This window comes from Musca autumnalis, unplaced genomic scaffold (genome assembly GCF_047663935.1).
Source record: "Musca autumnalis isolate F117 unplaced genomic scaffold, ASM4766393v1 scaffold_1, whole genome shotgun sequence".
NCBI classification, from domain to species: Eukaryota; Metazoa; Arthropoda; class Insecta; order Diptera; family Muscidae; genus Musca; species Musca autumnalis.
In genome coordinates, this window is record NW_027411644.1 from 316,297,831 (window position 1) to 316,318,634 (window position 20,804).

At 38.8% G+C, this 20,804-nt stretch overlaps 1 protein-coding gene across 1 annotated transcript in view; it reads right to left on the reverse strand.

The window, feature by feature from the left end:
- LOC141392761 (transmembrane protease serine 9-like) overlaps positions 1-20,804 on the reverse strand; it is a 30,569-nt gene that overhangs the window by 360 nt on the left and 9,405 nt on the right. Inside the window, exons 6-11 of the mRNA XM_073965730.1 lie at positions 20,436-20,753; positions 7,163-7,335; positions 6,056-6,260; positions 5,932-5,980; positions 226-413; positions 57-152 (exon numbers count right to left, since the gene is read on the reverse strand). Coding sequence (XP_073821831.1) covers positions 57-152; positions 226-413; positions 5,932-5,980; positions 6,056-6,260; positions 7,163-7,335; positions 20,436-20,753 — 1,029 coding nt within the window. The remainder of the gene's footprint in view (positions 1-56; positions 153-225; positions 414-5,931; positions 5,981-6,055; positions 6,261-7,162; positions 7,336-20,435; positions 20,754-20,804) is intronic.

The following is a 20,804-nucleotide window of genomic DNA, read 5'->3' on the forward strand; positions in this document are numbered from 1 at the left end:
TTTTTGTATGATACCAAATCTTGTTCACATTTTTTAATTCTAAAATGCTTACAAACCTGTTTCAGTTCTTCCCCAACCGGATAATACATACTGTTCATGTTCTTTCTGCCGTAGATCATCAAAAATGGGTAAGCAAGTGGGTCTTATGTGGACTGAAAATAAAATTTTTGAAAATTTATTTTAACCTCCATCATAAAGCATTGCATGGAAAATAAAACTACTTACGATCCGGCGCTACCTTTCGTTCCAAACGCAATAAGGCAATATCATTATAAACAGAACGATAGTTTGGATGCAAAATAAATTCCTCAATGCCCACTTCCACGGGTGGTGGAGCACAAATCGTCTTTGGTCCCAATTTAAGACAGTCTACAGCTGAAGTTTTGTTATGCTCTCCCAGCCGCACATACATTCTACAATGAAACGAATTATTCAATATAATAATTAATAAAATTCAAATTACAGAAGACAACCGTAAGCTAAAAACTAGGGTTGGGCTTCGGGTTAGTAATCCACCCCAAAAAACAACTTTCTATGAAAAACAAGAAAAAAGAGAAACAAACCCCATATAAAGTTTTTAAGGATCTGCGAATCTTCACCTGTAATGTCCGGACTCTTTAAAGAGTATGTGCAGTTTTGTGCCCTGCCGGATGTACCTGGTAAGTACTAAGCTGATATTATCGCCCTACAGCAAGGGCGATGGAATTGGGCAGAAGTAATTATCACAACGATAGTACACTGTATTACAGCTGCCATGAAACGAAACTTGAGCTAGGCGTTGGATCTATGATAAATAGAAGTCTTAATAATCTGCTCTCCACATTCTCTCCGGTTGATGAGAGGATTGCCAGAATCCGTATAAAAGCATAGTTCTTTTACACCAGTCTCATCTGAGGTCATTCCCGCCCAAAGAGAAAGATCAACAGAGCAAGGACATATTCTACGACCGCCAAGAGACAGCATATAACCGCCGTCATGAAATTAAGTATGTACTAGGGGATTTTAATGCTAAAATTGGGAGGGAAAATATCGGTCGGCAATTTCAGCCTTCATGAGGGAACATCTGACGATGAAATGAGCTGATCGATCGCAAAAAAACGTGGTAACGAGCAGCACCTGGTTACAACACGTACATAGACTAATGAATGTGTAGACGAAGAAATCCTCTTAGTCGAATTCGAATTGAGTCAGTTTAAGAGATACTCAATTCATTTTTGATGGTAAAAGACAATATGTGAGTAGTATTTGGCCGGATCTACACCCTCATATAAAAAATCAAAAAAATCTTGCAATTTACCCAAGAACAAAATGCAATTGAGAGAACACACTGCATATTGGTTGTCAGAGCGACCCCTACAAAAACAAGCACACTACAATTTCTCTGTCTATTCTTTTATTTGTCTATGAACACGTCGACATACGCATGTTCACGTGGTTGTCCTCAGATGGAAAAAACAGAAACCAGATCGACGGAAGCTGGATATCGAGAAGCTGCAAACACAACACATGTATTACTTACTTACTTAGCTGACCCATTATAGAACATTTGTTCCATAGACCGAACTAAGAAAAGATCTCCAGTTCTCTCTGTTTCGTGCATCGCTTTTTGGAATACCGCGCCTTGTCATCTCTTCATTCTTTGGCCTGCCAATTCTGCGTGCACCGCCAGGCGATAGGGAGAAGACTTATGCCCCTGTAGTTGGAGCATAAAGTCTTATGTCCTTTCTTATGGACGGGACACAGGATGCTCAGGTTCCAATCGTCGGGTACGCGATCTTCCTGCCAGATTAAGCTAACTAGCTGATGCATGCACCTTATCAGCGTGCCGCCTCCGGTTTTAAACACCTCAGCTGGTAGGCCATCAGCTCTTGCTGCCTTCTTATTCTTCAGCCGGTTTATTGCTGTCTTTACCTCATCTTGGCCGGGTGGTATACATTCAATACTATCTTCTGGGATTGGATCTGTGGTATCTTAGTCGACTTTGCTACTACTGGATACCAACAGTTTGGAAAAATGCTCTTTCCATATCCTTAGCACACTATCTGTATCAGTTACCAAATTACCTTGCTGGTCTCTCTCTGGAGGATGTGCCAGTTCCAAAGCCATCAGTTTTATTTTCACTCTTTGGAAGAATTTTCGGACTTCATTCTGTCTCCCGTACATCTCGATTTGTTCACATTCCCGCTTTTCCATCTCTCTCTTTTTCCTGCGGAAAAGACGTTTCTCCTCTCTCCTTTTCTCTCGATACCTCTCTCGTGCGCTACGCGTTGCTACTGATTGTAAAGTAGCCATATATGCCGCATTTTTCTCTTCGGTAGCAGCACGACACTCCTGGTCATAGCATGGATTCCTTGGTGGAGGTCTCTGGTATCCAAGTACTGATTTTGCGGCTGTTTGCATCGAGTGGGCAATGTTTTACCATTGTCCTGATATGTTATCGAGACGAGGAGTGCTTTGATTGAGCAGTTGGGCCAGTTGAGTGGAATATGCTGTGGCTATCTGTTGTGATTGCAGCTTACCGATGTCCAACTTTCGGGTTGTGTCTGTTCGCACTTTGTTTGCTACGTTTATCTGGTACGTACCTTTGCTGCAACAAGGTAGTGGTCCGAGTCTATGTTTGTTGGGCTTGATGCATGTCTTCCATCTATCACAACGTGATCAATTTGATTTCTTGTTATGCGACAGCCAGGTGCCCTTATGAATATCGAGATGCTTAAATCTGATACTGCTAACTACCATGTTTCTTGCAGCTGCAAAGTCTATCAGCCTCATACCATTGTCAGATGTTTCACTGTGGAGACTGAATTTCCCGACTGTTTGGCCAAAGATATTCTCCTTTCCAATTTTGGTATTAAAATCGCCTAGTATAATTTTAATGTCATGGGCAGGGCAACGGACATAAGTTTCTTCTAAGCTCTCGTAAAATATATCTTTGTTCTGTTCGTCCTTGTCTTCAGTGGGAGCATGAGCGCCAATAAAGCTGATGTTGAAAAATTTTGCTTTTAATCGAATTGCAGCGAGCCTTTAATTCACTGGATGAAGCTGGAGACCAGATGTTTTAACCTCCGCAACTACAAATCCGCAACCAAACTCATGCTTTGTGTCATGGCAGCTATAATCACCTTTAGGTGTTGTTGTGACGCCCTTCCCAATTCATCGTATTTCCTGTATGGAAATTATATCGGCCTTGTACTTTTCAAGTACATCTGCCAATGCGTAAACTGCACCTTCTCTATAAAGAGTGCGAACATTCCAGGTGCAGATTCGCAGATCATGGTCCTTTAAACGTTTGCGGGGGTCGTCAACTTTTCAGGGATTTGTTTTTCTTTTCTTTCGTTTTTTCATAATAGGCTGTTTTTTCAGTGGTCAGTGTCCACTTGAGATGAAAGAGGGACCAAAATAAATCCTGGGCTTTGCCATGTTAAAGCCGGTCAGGACCGTTCCTTGGTATCTTCCATCCCCTACGTCACCCTACAACACATGTCCGCTAATTCGCTCAACTTACCCACATGCTGGAAGACGACACTTCTTCTTCCGATAATGTAGAAGCGTAGTGGCAAAGAGTAATTCACTCTCCTCAAACTGCCACAAAATCTATACTTGAGCACCAAAAAAACCACCGTCTAAAAATTTAGAAGTGTCGTAAGGCTTCTAAAGAGAAGAACACGTGAACTCTGCAGTCAGTAGCAAAACGAAGCGCCAATTGGGAGAAGAGGAGATAGGAAAAGCATATTTTTAGAAGACAAAAGAACAATAATACTCTGCCCCAAAATTTGTGTTCACAGTGTAATAGGAGTGGTAGACATAAATGTAATATGATTATTAGGGTAAAAACTTTTGTGCGGGAGGTTTATGGTGGAGTGGCCCTTAATATTTGCATATTTCGGGGCCATATTGGTTGGTCGCCGTAGGATTTTCTCTAGCTTCTGGGCCATAATGTCAGCAAGCATTGAACTAACTGTAAAAAATATTATGTCGGAGCAACGCAAAGAGTAAAAAATTCGTTAAAAAAAACTTCATAACGATTGGTGAACAGCCCGTAAATTACATTTAACCGAAAATTTTGAACTTTTGCGATTAAGGAACCTGACGGTGTTTTCCGATATAGACTTTCATGGAAATCTATGTACGTCGGGGTTATTTATAGCTTTTGGGATATTACAGTAGGAAGTATCGTACCATCGTAGGAGGGACGGCGGGCACAATCTGCTGCAATTTTTTTTTGACGATTCGAGAAGTGTGTTTAAACTGCACTTGTACCAAAAATTTGGAAATTTTGTGTGGGAGGTAACCTAAGGAGTAGACCTATATAGTCCTTATTCGAACTTGATCTATATCTGGTAGAAATATTACGAAATGCAAAGTATGGACCACGTCAGTTACTCCTTTAGAGGTTTATGATGCCCAACATTTCGCCGACAAATTTTGAACTTTTGTAGATGAGGTACCCGAAGAAATGGACCAATCTTCGAAACTAAACAATATTTAAAAAAATATTACAAGGCCAACATTTTTGACCCAATCGGTTGATCCGTTCGAGTATTATCGTCCGCTCCATCCAGGCAGGTAGACGGACATGTTTGAAACGGATTTCGTTCAAACATACTTGTCGTCTAAAACCATTATGCCGATGAGGCACATTTTGGTCATATGAAACTGTATTTATCCTCTTCACCCTAAAGGTTGAGGGTAAAAAAATGAGCTGTAAAACGTGAACGTGTGAAACTCGAGATGTTTTGAAGTCAGAATGAAGTCCGAAAAATACCAGAATGTTAAACACCAGACTAAAGGTTATGGTGCAGGCACATTCTCCAGCTATGATGATAATTGATACAGATAGCGTACTGAGCATTTGGAAGGAGCATTTCATCAAGCTCTTGTTATCGTATATTTACGGCAATGCAGACACTCCAGAACCAATCCCACTGTGTGTTTACCACCTAGCGAAAGTGAGGTCATGACAGCAATACAACATGCAGGAGCTGATGGGAATCATACTGATATGGAGTATGCATCAGTTAATTAACAAACCTTGCTTGAAAGAAGGTATATCCAAACATTGAAACCTCAGTTTGCTACACAGAAAAAACATTTTAGGCATTTGATAAAAAAAATCTAAGATTCAATAAAAATTTATCGATTTTCCGGCAATAAAAAAATTGTCATATTGACAAAATTCGATAAAATTATTTGATAACAAAGTAGAAATACAACTGATAAAATATTTCACATATTGACAAAAATATTTATCAAAATATTCCAGATATTCCATTATATCAGTTCAATATAAAAAAATCGATAAATATTTTAGTCAATATGTGAAATATTTTATCAGTTGTATTTTTGCTTTGTTATCAAATAATGTTATCGAATTTCGTCAATATGCTTTTTTATCGCCGGATTTTTTTTCTGTGTACGATCCGTGCTCAAGAAAGGAGACAAGACGGTTTGTGCCAACCATAGAGGCATACGTGTCCTACCCTTGGCTGCTGTCGGGTGTATTGTGTGAAACCAATGGTCAATGGAATTATCGGGTCCAATGCGATTTTAGATCAAGGAAATCGACAATAGGACAAATCTTCACTGTACGCCAAATCCTAGAGAACGCTCGTTAAAAATATGAAAAACATAAACCGCTTGTTCGTCGACTATTAATCCGCCTATATAAACAATTTAAGAACCATGCTGCTGCATTCTGCATTGACCAAAAATATAAAATAGGGAAAAGGAACACATTTTTTTCTTTCACTCTTATAATTTTGTGTAGAACTTTTGATACTTTTTGGAGAACGAAATGCTTTCCAGAACACCTAAAGTATGTATGCTCAAATTGCAATACACGAATGAGATTTGCTGATGTAATTTTTAGAGCTTAATTTCGGTTCGACGCCCTCTATTAAAAGCTTGCTATAAAATTGCATTTATACTTACATGCTCATTTCCCTGCCTCTGATGCAGTGTGCAGCTGTAAGGACATATTCTAAAGGAAACAAAGAGAAATAACGTCGACTTAAGAAAACCTCTACTACATATTTCCACATTGTAAAATACTCACGTTCACTTATCAGCGAACCTGCACATTTGTAGGGATCTTTTTCATCATCGTACACCAATAACGCCATCCATGGATAACCCATTAATCTTGCCTCATAACCATATGTAACTTTATCTCGAAAATAAACTCCACACGTTTGATTTTGCAGAACTGACAAACCATCCGGGTTTAATTGAACCTTTGATGTCTCACAGCAGATATGAGGCTGTTAAAAAAAAAACATTGTTTACATCATTTACTAATTTCGAAGATAGTCGCTGATATATTTCGTGAAAGATTTCTAAGTTTATGGGTATGAAGGGAGTGGAATGAGCTTAGTTAATTTTCGCTCTCTGCCAAAAACTTTAAAATCTTTCATAAAATACATTAGCTTCTGTAGAGCATATATGTATGTATATATTGTTACGAATGTAACTGATAGGTTTAAGTTAGTTTAGTTTAATTTCCGTTAATTTAAAAATTTGAATTGTAACGTAAAGTTCTTATTACGCAGTTACTTTATTTAAGCAACAACAACTACCAAGTAGAACTCTCTTCATTATTCTAGATGTTACTTTACCTTTCATTAATGTGCTTTTATTTTGTTTTGTCATAATCATGTAATTATCGTTTAGTTGCTACTTCTTTCTTGCATTTGTTTGTTGCTGTAATTACGTCATTACTTTGCTTGTCGTCCGCCTGTATTCCCCCCATGTATGTATGTATGTGAGTATGGTTGTTCGCTTAGTGCGAATGTGCGTCTGTGTGTTCGTTGCACGGATTCGAGGTGTTGCCAGACTTTCTGGATAATTCTAGACCAAGGAGACTTTGGGGTATAAATACAGGGGAACTGGCAATGACGAGTTGAGTTTTGTTTTAAGCGTTGAACTGAACAGATCGGTAAAAGAGTAGCTGCGTGCTAACTAGAGACTTGCTGTGTGCTTAGTAATTAAAGTCGGTTCTGAATAAGCGTAATAAAATAAATAAAGCATTGTAGAAACGTAATCTAAAACGAACCCTGTTTTATTTGGTACAAATCGTACTGGGGAATAAAACAACGTCTACACGGAGATTAGTTAAATCTAATTCCGTAACAATATTTAATCCCTTAAACTCTGTATAGCATACCCCATTCCAAAAGGTCCCACAATGTAAACTTTGTATTTCCTCTCTTTCACTTGATGTTATCTCACGGTGGTTTTCCTTTAGTTGATTGAAAAAATCATATGCGGGTTTACATGATTTGACAGGCACACATATGCCTGCTACATTATCGGAAGTTGTGCACGGCGATCCATATTCTAAAATGAAACGATATTTCAATGTATTCAAAAGCTTCTCTCACAACTACACAAGCGCATACTTACGACATAGACTTGATGATATCAACGAAAGAATTATTATTATTCGATACATGATCAATATATCGACGATGGTGGTTTGGAATGGTATATATGTATGAGTTTGTGTGCTGCGTTTTTTCTTTTTTGAAATTTATTATTTTTTCGATTTTTATGACGTAGTTTTATTATAAGTATTTTTTAGACATATTCGTTCATTTTAGTCCATACATACGGACGTAATACACAGGAAATTGTATGATCCACTGAAAAGAGAGACTTAACTTATTCAGTGAAAGTTATTATTTTTGGTAATTTAAAATGGTGAACAGAAATGCTTCATGAAGCCAACTAATGACAGGTGAAGAATGAAATAAAAAGCCAGAGAACGAATTACTGAGAGATTAACTATTGAAACATTAGAGAATTGTACATCGGAAATTATAACGTGGGATGCAACCTTTATAGTATGTATATCTTCGAAATCGACAATCAAATTTGTCTGGTTTCTCAACAGCAAGGATTGAGCACCTCACAACTAGAAAAAATCTAAGTAGTGAATTAAATATATATTTTGACTTACAATACCAGACCCACCACAGATGCAAATAACAGCCGAAACTGTAACAAGTAAAATTTTTAAAGTTCGTCCGGGCCGAACTGTCCACAATTTTACGTGGAGATATTTTATGACCAAGGAAAAATGTATTTAAAAGCGTCTTTAATCGGAAGGGGGCTAGGTCAAAGTGTGGACCTGTTTTGAAAATTTTTAGTGGACATGTTTTATGAACATCGAAAATTACAGTCCGAAACATCGACTTTGTTGTTGTTGTTGTAACAGTGTTTGTTATTATGTTTGTATGTTCGTTCTTCTGTTCAATCTGGCTCTGGGTCTATCTCCAGTTCCAGGAAAGTGGCTGCTTCGATGGGATGTAACCACTGATTCACTAGACTTAGATGAGTAGGTTTGGCTGGGCAATTGAAAAGGTGTTTTGTGTCGTGCGGGCCCATGCCACATACTGGGCAGATGTCTTGCACGGCACGGTCGATTTCCGCCCCATAAGAATTTAGGCGACTGCAATATCCCGAGAGTAGTTGAGCCAAAACTACTCTAGTTTGTCATGGCAGCTGACGCTCCTCAGCTGCAATAGATGGGGGATGTATTGCGAGGACTTTATTCACACTATAGTTGCTTAAGGCCTTGGTAACTGCATCCGTGTGAATACTATTTAAACGTGCTTGATATGCTAGTTGATATAGGGGTTCTCTCTTGTATCGTTGGACCTCTCCCCCGAGAGCATGGATATCCTTCCTGATCTGCCTATAAAGGTTGAATGTGTCGGTGATTGGAATGGCTCACACGGTAACATCCAAGCAGGTACTGCAACGAAAGCATCATTGTGTTGCTTTACTGGAAGAATCTTTGCCTCCTCATGTAGATGGTCCACTGAAGATTTGAAGAGATTCTGGCAAGTTTGAATCTTTTTCCAATTCGTATCACATAATCTCGGGGACCAGACTGGCGCCGCATAGCTTACCACAAATCGACCTATCGTTTTATATGTGGTCAACAAGGGTGCAGATACCCCAAGTGCTACCGGTAGGAACTTGAGGACCTTGTTCCTACATTTCAGTTTGTCGAATGTGACCCCTAAAATTTTGGGGCAGTTAGTGGTCGGAATTCTGTTACCGTCGACCACGACATTCAACTCTCTTCCAAACTGCGCTTTCCATGTGGTGAACAGAGTGGCCGTTGATTTTTTGGCGGAAATCTGCATATTTCTCGAATGGAAAAGGGTGGTAAGATCGGTCAAATAGTTGTACAGTCTCTCACAGATGTCATCAGGATAGGTACCCGACGCCAGGATCGTGCAATCATCCGCATACGTTACGCTCATTTGCTAGTCCCGTCGCCTCTGCTGGGAATTTTGGTCTTACTTCGGGTATTCGACCAGCAGGGATATGGCGAGCGCCTGCTGCAGTGATGATGTCTCGGAACGTCCTTTCCGCTACCCAAACATCAGAAGGATTGGGCAGTTCTCTGAAGCGGTGATTGGTGAACTCTCTGAATCCCGGCCAATCAGCTTTCTTATGATTGACGAATGTGTGGCGTTCAGAGGTAATGAAATCAGGTGGTCTGCTAAGGGAGACAATTATGGGGAGATGGTCTGATCCAAGGGCAATGACGGGTTGCCAGGTAACGTCATTTTTCAGACCAGATGCATGATGGTTATGTCTGGCGGGCTGTGACACCCTCCTCTAATTCTGGTAGGGGCGTCCTCATTGATCGTGCAAAACGTAGAGCTGCCAATCTGCTCAGCCAGCGCTGTATCTCTCTGGTCGTTTCCGAGGGCCGAATGCCACATCTCATGATGCGCTAATGTGCATCATGGTCCCCCAGTACCAGACGATTATGACCTTCCAAAAGCGGGCTAATGTTAGGCACATAATCTGAGATACAGCTATTTCTCGGCGGGATGTATACGTTCAGCAACTCTATCTCGGCAGTTCCGCACCTGACTGCTACCCCCATACATTCCATGTGCGGGTCATTAGAGACAGGCTCAATCGAGATAGGTCTGTATTGGACAGACTGGTACAATAGAAAAGCTAATCCCCCACCTCCACTTCTGGTGCGATCCTTCCTTAGAACGTTGTAACCATCGCAACGTTGTAAGATACAGTTGTTGTTGAGCTTGGTTTCTTGCACCGCAGCGACCTTGATATTCCTCCGACTCATAAAATCTACTATTTCCTCGATCTTACCTCGGAGTCCATTGCAATTAAATTGCAACATTCCTTAAATTGCAATTTTTCTAACAATGTTGTGCGAAAGTTACACGAAGAAGTGAACCGATAAAGTCCATATTCGAACCTGATCGGTGTCTGGAAGAAATATTCTGAGGACCAAACTATAGACCACATCGGTTGTTCGGGAGTTATCGTGCGATAATATTTCAATATTCGTCATACGTACCAGCCCGAAAGACATACGGAAGGAAGGTACTAAAATAAAAAAAGACACGAATTTAAAAATTAGTCAAGGACATTTTATTCTTCTTCTTCCAATCCAAGAAGTTTAATAGGGAAAGTGTTTGCTTGGAATTTGACCCTATATGTTTCGCTTTCTGAGGAGGTTTGTTCTAGACATTGTAGTCAGGATGATTTGGTGAGGTAAATTTAATTCGGTGTTGTTTGGTCCGAAGAGTTGTGTGGTGCTACAATATAAGGTTACCATTGACTGGTGGAATTGGAGCCCTTGCAACGTAGAACTAGAACTTGTTGTGATTTAGCACCTTTAAATTCTACATAGAACTGTTTTCCAGCCATATAATTTGTCATTCGTTTGTTCAATATATTTTGTGATTTAGAAGCGGGGTATGGCAATCTGTGTCAAAACCTGAGACAGGTTCGGTGTCACAAGAACTACCTGTAATTTGATGTTTCAGAGATTCCCAGTGGTGAAAACACCTCTTCACTAAAAATTGCCAATGTTTTGGTATAGTCCTTATATAGTGGTACCTCCGATTTTAGCTAGGATTTTTGACCGATCTGTAATTTGACGTATGTGGTTCCCAGTATTCACAAAATTTCTCCACCAAAAATTGTCAACATAAGTCCACCTGTTTAAGGTCTGTTCAAGGATCCTTTGGAAATTCTTACCGATCAAATGCCTAAAAGTTCTGAAAATGTCCTGAATAAATAATTTTTGGCGAAAAGGATTTTGGTTATGTTCGATCTGTCCATAGATGAACGTTTGAATTCACGGAAGACCAAAAATACCTAACATCTCCCTTTACCATTTACAAGCTTCCCATGCGTTAAAAAGGCAGGTAACCAGTTGCGTACTAGATCTCGCTGTATGTCGCTAGTTACCGATGTTGTACCCGAAGCCTGAAATGTTGGCCACGCGACTGTAGTCTCAAGCAGAGACTATTCGTATACATTTTGAGAAGACTCTTGGGGCACTATTCGTCCCCGTGAAGAGAATTGGACTAATTCATAAAATTAATGAAATTAAGGATTGTTTCAGGTATCATAAGTTATGATACGATTCGTAATGTATTAAAAGGCGTTATGTTGCCTTATGCTGAAGAAGAGATGCCACTTAGATGGACATTCCAGGGAGATAACGAGCCAAAACATGTATGGGAAGTGGTTTAGGAGTGATTCCAAAACAATTCGGCAGAAGTTCTCCATTGGCCCGGTCAATTCAAAGATGTGTTTGTGTCATCCAGAATAAAGGATGCGCAACGAAATATTGATTTCAATAGTTTTTGTTGTGCCTCGAACTGAGGTAAGAAAGGCGTTAAGTTCGGCCGGGCCGAACTTGTTATACCCTCCACCACGAGTTGTGTTGAAGTAAAATATAATGAATAGTTTCCTTTCGTGTATGTCTTAATACCAAATTTCAGAAATTTCAGCAAAACAATGTGAGGCACGTCGATATATACCGACAAATTCCTGACGGAAAGTTTTTAGACTCAAAGAAGACTTAATACCAAATTTTTCGATAAGAGAATGTGGCTAAAACTTAAATATAGGAAGACCTGGACATATGCAGATAATACTGTTCTGGAATATTTTATAACCTCTTGGAAGACTAAATTACGAATTTCAGTAATTTCGGTGGGACCTATACCGACGGATTTTAGACGAGAATGGGGGCAATATGAAGGCGTGGACCTGTACAGACATATACCTGGGGAACAGTTTTATATCACCATTTCGGTGGAGTATTAAGGCAATAACGTTCAAAATACCGAAAATCGGGAGGTACTGTTCTATGGGGCTATATGAAGACGTGGACCTATACCGACAAATGTGAAGGGGAAGATTGAGTACCCCCAAAGAGGTTTCAATACCAATTTTCAGCCATTTTGGTGGAATATTGAGCCCACAACCTTCAAAATACCGCAAATAGGGAGGTACCGTTCTATGGGGGCTGCATGCAGGCGTGGACCGATACCGACAAAATTCTGGGAGAAAATTGTATACCCCCAACGAAGACTAATTACCAAATTTCAGCTATTTCGGTGTGATAATGAAGCTAAAATCATCAAAATACCGAAAATCGGGAGGTACCGTTCTATGCGGGCTATATGAAGGCGTGAACCGATACCGACAAAATTCTGGGGGAAAGTTTTATACCCCCAACGAAGACTATGTACCAAATTTCAGCCATTTTGGAAGGATAATGAAACTAAAACCTTAAAAATACCAAAAATCGGGAGATATCGTTCTATGGGGGCTATATCAAAACGTGGACCGATATATCCCATTTTCAATATCAACCATCCTGCAAGTAATAAAAACGTCTGTACCAAATATTCTCTATCTCTCTACCCTTAAAATTGCGAGCTGTATCTTGATTTCAACAGACAGACAGACGGACATGGTTAAATCGACATACAATTTTATGCTGATCATATTAATTTTTAGTCTCCGACAAATATTTCGATGTGTTACAAACGGAACGACACAACTGTTTATACCCTCAGCATTTATGCTAACGAGGGTATATACACTTTCATACGGGCAAAATGTAACTCATCGAAATAATGGTTTTAGACCCCAAGTATGTTTGGACGAAATGCGTTTCAGACAATTTGGAGTCGATTTAGCAATGTCCGTCCGTCTGTCTGTCTGGCTGGTGCGCACGATAACTCACGAACGGATGAATCGATTTAGTCCAAAATGTGGCCTTCGTAATATTTTGTCCAAACTTAGTTTAAGTTCGCAGATAACCCATATCGGTCCACTCCTTCAAGTATCTCCACCACAAAATTTTAAAAATGTTCGCAAAAATTGTGCGCACGATAACTTTTGAAGGAAGTAACAAATTTGGTCCATACTTTGCACATAGTAAAATTTCTACAAGACATAGATGATGTTCCAATATGGACTCAATCGGTCCATTCCTTCGGGTACCTCCCACACAAAATTTCGGAAAAGTTCAGTTTAGGACCTGCTCTCGACTCACTTTGATTTTTGTTGCAGCAACTTGTATTCACTGCCCCCCATACGACAGTACAAATTTCATCAGGGGCAAGTCCATATTTCCTGAGAAAATAGCCTGAATGTTACAAAAAACCCCTATGACACCGAGTGTAGTGGTTGGAGCGCAAGATAACTCTCGAACGGATCTGCAGATTCGGTCCAAAATTTGTCCATCGTAATATTTTATCAAAAAATAGTTTAAATTCGAAGATGGGCTATATCGGTCCACTACTTCAGGTACCTCCCCACAAAACTTCAAAAATGCGCACGATAACTCTTGAAGGGAGTGACCGATGTAATCTATACTTTGCACATCCTAATATATCTACCAGATATAGATCAGGTTCGAATATGGACTATGTTTGTCTACTCCTTCTGGTACCTCTCACACAAAATTTCGGATAAGTTCACTTTAAGACCTGCTCTCGAATCACTTTGATTTTTGTTGAAGCGATTTGCATTCGCTACCTCCATTACGACGGTAAAAGTTTCTTCAGGTGCAAGTCCATACTTCTTGAGAAAACAGGCCAAAAGGTGTAAAAACCCCCTATGACACCTTATGTAGTGGTGGAGAGCACGATAACTCTCGAACTGATCAGCCGATTTGGTCCAACATTTGGATCTTCTAACATTTTTATCAAAACTTAGTTTAACTTCTCAAATGGCCCATATCGGTCTTCCCTAAGGGTACCTGCCCCACAAAAGTTCAACATTTGTGTCTTAGTGCAGTTAATTCCTAATCCAAATTTTTGACGCAAGTTCAAATGTCCAAAAAGGGCCACAGAATTCTGAAGAGACCTTAAATACATTCGATCTGTCCGGAGGTGAAAGTTTCGCTTCACATTGGCTGAGAGTATATGTATATCTGTTGGCAAAGCCGACTGACACTTTTTACTTGTTGTTTTTTTTTTTTTTTTTGGTAATTCTGTAATTTGTTGTTTTCCTTGCGTCTCGGAGCAGAATATGCTCTCTCCCTCATATGAATATGGACTCTCTTTTACGGTTTTGCCATATTGAAATACCCAAATACGCATTAAATTCAGTTTGATTTTGTCCATTAAGAATGTGGATAATGCACGAATTAATTTCAATTAAGGCATGGTATATCTCTGTTGGCACAGCCGACTGATACTTTTATTGAAAAGTCCTCACTGATGGAAACATGCCGCTAAAAACAGAAACCTATATATAAATTAATAAACTGATTTGTTAAATATACCAAATTATCATTATGTAATTATATGATCGCTAAAACCCGAATACGGAATGGCAAATAAAGAAGAAAGAAGAAAATGGAAACATGTAATTCCCAAAACACGCAGAGAAAAAATGTGATTTATCCAACAATATTCGAGGAGCAAAATATGTATTGTAAAGATATTGTTAGATTCCGTATGCAGTATTGTGACTCCAACAATCGTTTTTGTCAATATCAACCATTGTATTTGTTAGATTCAAAAATAGTTTTTGTCAACTGGACAATATTTTTCTCTTTTCTTGGACAATTTATTCTGTTCTCTTCGATGCCGTGGTGAAAAAGCATTTTTTGTGATTTTTGTTTGTTTGATTTGTTTTATATGTATACCAAGAATCAGATTCTTGTTTTAATTTCTTTCTTTTTCGTTTCATTTTTCTTTGGGTTTTTATGGTTGAGTTATTTCAGGCACAACCTGTATAAGTGGTCGTAATTTTTGTTTTCTTTTCATCTTTTGTGTTCATCAGTGCTCATTTTTACAATATTGCGGAATTTTGCATTTTTTTTTTTTTTTTTTGTTTTCTATGTTTAAAGCAAAATATGGTATTTTTGGAATTCGATTACAATGCTTGAGCAAAACCAATCAATTTTTCGAACAAAAAATATTTTGTGTCTAGGTGAAAACAAATCACACTTGTTTATTACATTTTACACAAATATAACAGATAATTTGTTGAATATACAGTAATTTTTTATTATGTGAATTTTATTCCAAAAGTGGCCAACTATGAGTATTGCCACCAGCAGGAGAGTTTACCCTATGCAGTCGATGGTTGAAAACATGGTACTCGAACCAATTGCATCCACAGAGAAACGCTGCTGCCTTAACCAGCATTAGCATTATTACAAAGAAGTCGGAAGACTTGATGATTGATTTGGAAACTCAACCCTACTATTATGTTTCAAACAGACGGACGCTACGCCAAATAAGCGATGATAATACATCGTTTAAAAATATTATTATCGGGGTTTTCCCATCAAAACGGCATCATAATATGGTGATGGAGGTTATCATATATGAATACAATTGTCCACTATTTTCATTTGATTTATTTCTAATTAAAGGTCACATATAACAACACAACGAACAGGAATTTCCAGGTAATGGCAAGCAAATTTTGTACAATAACAAATTTCAATTTTTTAAATTCACTTTTTGTTGTTGTGATACAATTTATGCATAATAATTTATTTTCTTTATTATTATTTGGTTACAACAAAAGAAAACATTCACGTGTTTTCCCATCAATCTAAAGTCAATCATTTTTGAATTGCTTGTTTATAAATTGTTTACAGAAAACAAGACGCACACAAAATACAGGGCACATTTATATACATATTTTTTTAATTCTCATACAATTTTTGAAATTTCAACGTTCTTGACCGTAAAGTGATGTTTGCGGGACTACCGGTCTTAGGCACTGAACCTCATTTGTTTATACAAAACCGGCATTTTGCGATGAGAACAAATGACCAACACGTTTCTGAGTGCATATTCCCCTTCTCTGTTTTTTCACAATTAAGTCGGGAATTAATCTCAGAAACTGGTTATCAGAACAAAGCAATTGCTTCGTGGTTTTGTTGTTGATAACAATGAGGCATAAGTTTGCAAAAAGGAGGCTAAAATATTTTTAATATTTAAATTACACAATGGCTTATCAAATTTTGCATTGTTCTTTTAAAACTACACAAACAATTAAACGGTTGTTGAGTACTTGGAGATTAATTACCATTCGCCCGATTCGCTGTGTCGTAATGCTATTACTGAATAGAAGAACGAACTATACTGGGCAACTTAATAAGAGAAACGTATTTATAGATAAAGAAAGAACATGAAAAGTGAGTCAGAATGACGTCCGATGAACAAAACAAACAACTGATGGATTTGATGCAAGTACATCCTTCTGCGCACACCATGCAGATATGTAAGTGTGTTGGTTGGTTGTAATGATTGTCAAAACTTGAATCAAGTCCCAACATGGGTCATATCAGAGCACACTTTTGTTTTCACAAAAGTTTAACATTTTTCGCTAAAATGGTGAGAACGATAACTCTTTAATTCGAAGATGGGTCATAACGGTCCACACCTTTCGATAAATCGCGAAGGGATCAAACGATTTGGAAGTAGATGCTGTTTTACATTTGAGGTTCTCAGTGGTCACGAAACCTCTCCACCAAAAATCGTCCACATAGGACCATGTTTTGGGATAACCCCCATATAATGGTACCTCCCGATTTCCGGTATTTTGAGGATTTTAGCAATAAGATTAAACGGAACTAGCTGTCATTTGACATGTGAGTCCTCCGCCAAAAATCATCATCATAGGTCCATTTTTTGATATAGCCCCCATATAACCGCACCTCTCTATTTTCGGTATTTAGAGCATTTTAGCTAAATTTTTAACCGAACTAGGTGTTATTTCACATTAGGTGTTCTCTGTGGTCACGAAACTTCTCCTCCATTTGACATTTCTCAGTACACACGAAACTTCTTCAGTAAAAATCGTCAACATAGGTCCATGTCTAGGTATAGTCCCCATATAACCGCACCCCTTTATTTTCGGTATTTTGAGTGTTTTAGCTACAATGTGTAACCGAACTAGATGTAATTTGACATTTGAAGGTCTCTGTGGTCACGAAACTACTTTACTAAAAATCGTCAACATAGGTCCATGTTTTGGTATAGTCCCCAAATAACGGTACCTCCCGTGGGGTTTAACTACAATTTTTAACCGAACGTGCTGTAATTTGACATTTGAGGTTCTCATTGGTCGGAAATACTCCCCACCAAAAATCGTCAAATAGGTTCATGTTTTGATATATCCCCCACGTAACGGTACCTCCCAATGTTCGGTATTTGTAGGATTTTAACTATAATTTTTAACTGAAGTAACTGTAATTTGACATTTCGGGTTCTCTGTGGTCACGAAAGTTCTCCACTACAAATCGTATTCTCCTCCATTTGACATTTGAGGTTCTCAGTACACACGAAACTTCTTCACTAAAAATCGTCAACATAGGGCTATGTTTTGGTATAGCCCCATATAACCGCACCTCCATATTTTCGGTATTTTGAGGATTTTAGCCACAATTTTTAACCGAAGTAGCTGAAATTGAAATTCGCAGTATTCACGAACAACATAGGTTCATGTTTTGGTATAGCCCCCAAAAAACGGTACCTCCCGATTTTCCCTATTTTGAGGGTTTAAGCTAAAATTTTTTACCGAACGTGCTGTAATTTGACATTTGAGGTTCTCAGCGGTCGGAAAAACTCTCCACCAAAAATCGTCAACATAGGTTCATGTTTTGATATATCTCCTATGTAACGGTACCTCACAATTTTCGGTATTTGGAGGATCTTAGGTATAATTTTTAACTGAAGTAGCTGTAATTTGACATTTGAGTTTCTCTGTGGTCACGAAAGTTCTACACCACAAATCGTCAAAGTAGGTCCATGTTATGGTATAGACCACATAGAACGGTACCTCACGATTTTCGGTATTTTGAGAATTTACTTACTTACATAGCTGGTCCATTACAGAACCTTTGTTCCATAGGCCGAACTAAGAAAAGATCTCCATTTCTCTCTATTTGTCGCTTCGCACTGTGGAATACCGCGCCTTTTCATCTCTTTATCCACTTGTTTGCGCCATATATTCCTTGGCCTTCCAACTCTACGTGCACCGCCAAGCGGTCCGTATTTATACGCCTTTTCAGGGGGTTCATCTTCGCTCATTCTTATGATATAATCTAGCCAACGCAGTCGCTGCATCTCGATACGTTCAACTATATTGATGTCGTTGTATAGCAAGCTCGTGGTTCATGCGACGTCGATATTCACTGACAACGTGTGCTCTCTTCTTGGTCGGCAGTGGTCTAAAGCCGCATTGGTTTGGCCCAATTATCTCGTTGACCATAAGCTTTAGTCGTTAGCACAATATCCCTGACACTATCTTGTAGGCAATAGGGAGTAGATATATGCCCCTATAGTTAGATCGTACAGTCTTATCCCCCTTCTTGTGGACGGGGCACATGATACTCAGGTTCCAATCGTCGGGTACTCGTTCTTCCTGCCAGATGGTGCTAACTAGCTGATGAACACACCTTATCAGCGTGTCGCCTTCGGGTTTGAACAGCTTGGCTGGTAAGCCATCGGCTCCTGCTGCCTTCTCATTCTTCAACCGATTTATTCCTGTATTTACCTCATCTTGGCTGGGCGGTGTACATTCAATACCACCTTCTGTGATTCTGGGATCTGTGGTATATTCGTCGCCTTCGCTGCTACGTTGCTACGCAACCAAATTCATGTTATGGCAGCTATGATACAGTGCGTCACCTTTAGGTGTTGTTGTGACGCCTTTCCCATTCCATCGTATTTCCTGTATGGCAGTAACGTGGGCCTTGTACATTTCAAGTACATCTGCCAATGCGTAACCAGCACCTTCTCTATAAAGAGTACGAACATTCTAGGTGCAGATTCGCAGATCATGGTCCTTAAAACGTTGCGTCGTCAACTTTAGATGGATTTGTTTTCCTTTTCTTTCGTTTTTTTCATAGTAGGCTGTTTTTTCTAGGGGAGGGTTACTAACCCGACGCCCAAAAACAAGTTATTTAACGTTCTTATGGGTGAACGCGCGGCACAATTATCTCACAGCCTTTAACGGGTGTTAACGGGTGTCCACTTGAGATGAAAGAGGGACCATGATAAATCCCGGGCTTTGCAATGTTAAAGCCGATCATGAGCGTTCCTTGGTATATTCCATCCCCTACGTCACCCAATTTGAGTACAATTTTTTACCGAACACGCTGTAGTTTGGTAAATGACGTTCTCAGTGGTCAAAAAACTTTCCACCAAAAATCGTCATCATAGATCCATGTCTTGGTATAGCTCCCATATAACGGCACCTCCCGATTTTCGGTATTTTTAGGGTTTAGCTATAATTTTAACAGTCGTAATTTGACATTTGAGGTTCTTAGTGGTTACGAAACTTCTTCACTAAAAATCGTAAACATAGGTCACATATAACTGTACCTCCCGATTTGCGGTTTTTTGAGCCACAATTTTTAACCGAAGTTGCTTTTATTTGCAAATTGAGGTTCTCTCTACTCCTTCCAGTAGCTTCCCCACAACAGATCAACCAATTTTGTACATTATTTGTTTCTAATAATATTTCATCCAGACATATATCAGGTTCGAATATGGACTAAATCCATGCTATCGTTCGGGTACATCCCATGTCATGGATCGTATTTAAATTTATTGCAGTAACTTGTCTTTACGTCCATACCTCCTGAGATGATGTATAAAACCTGCCTCTATGAACTTAAATGACTGACGGTCAACACCTTCGGGTACCTTCCCTACCAAAAGTTCAAGAGTTCGCTTAAATGCAGTTTAAGAGCTGTTCGAAGATTTATTCCAATTACAAAGACATATTTTTCCATGGACTTGCCCATGCTTTCGGGCTTAACGACAAAAAAGCCCTAAAATCATACCAACTAAAATGGCTTACTATCGAAAGGAATAACTCCCAAAATTAAATCCAGTTCCAAGATAGGCTATGTTGGTGTATTCATCCAAGAACCTCCTCCGCAAAATTACAATACTTTTGCTATTCAATCCCATTTCCCATATCCCTTACATAAGATAATTTCTCGGATTTTGTAGCTGAGGGTTTATTTCTGTCGGCAAAACTGACTGGTACTTCATTTTATATTTTACATTTTGTTTTAATTCTAATTAATTAAATGTATAAAAATAATAATTATAATAATGCATTTACAAATAAAAACATTCAACATTAATTTCTAATAGTATCCGTAATCCACTGCATGTAATGAGAAACATTTGTATAAACATTCGGTGTATTACCTTCACCGCACAAATTCACACCAAATGCCACAACACCGAATTGTATAAAACGTGGCCGTCCATTGTAGGTATCCTTAAAACCTAAAGGACCACCAGAATCACCATCACATGAATCGATTAAATTTCGATTTCCAGCACAAATATGACTTTCGTTTAATTTGCTGCGTAAGCGATATCTTTGTAGTACCGTTTGACATTCGGGTATTTCGACAAATGGTATTACAGCTGCCATCAGTACGTCCGATAAGGGTGCTGGAATTTATTAATGCACATGGAATTAAACATAAACTCTTTAAAATAGAT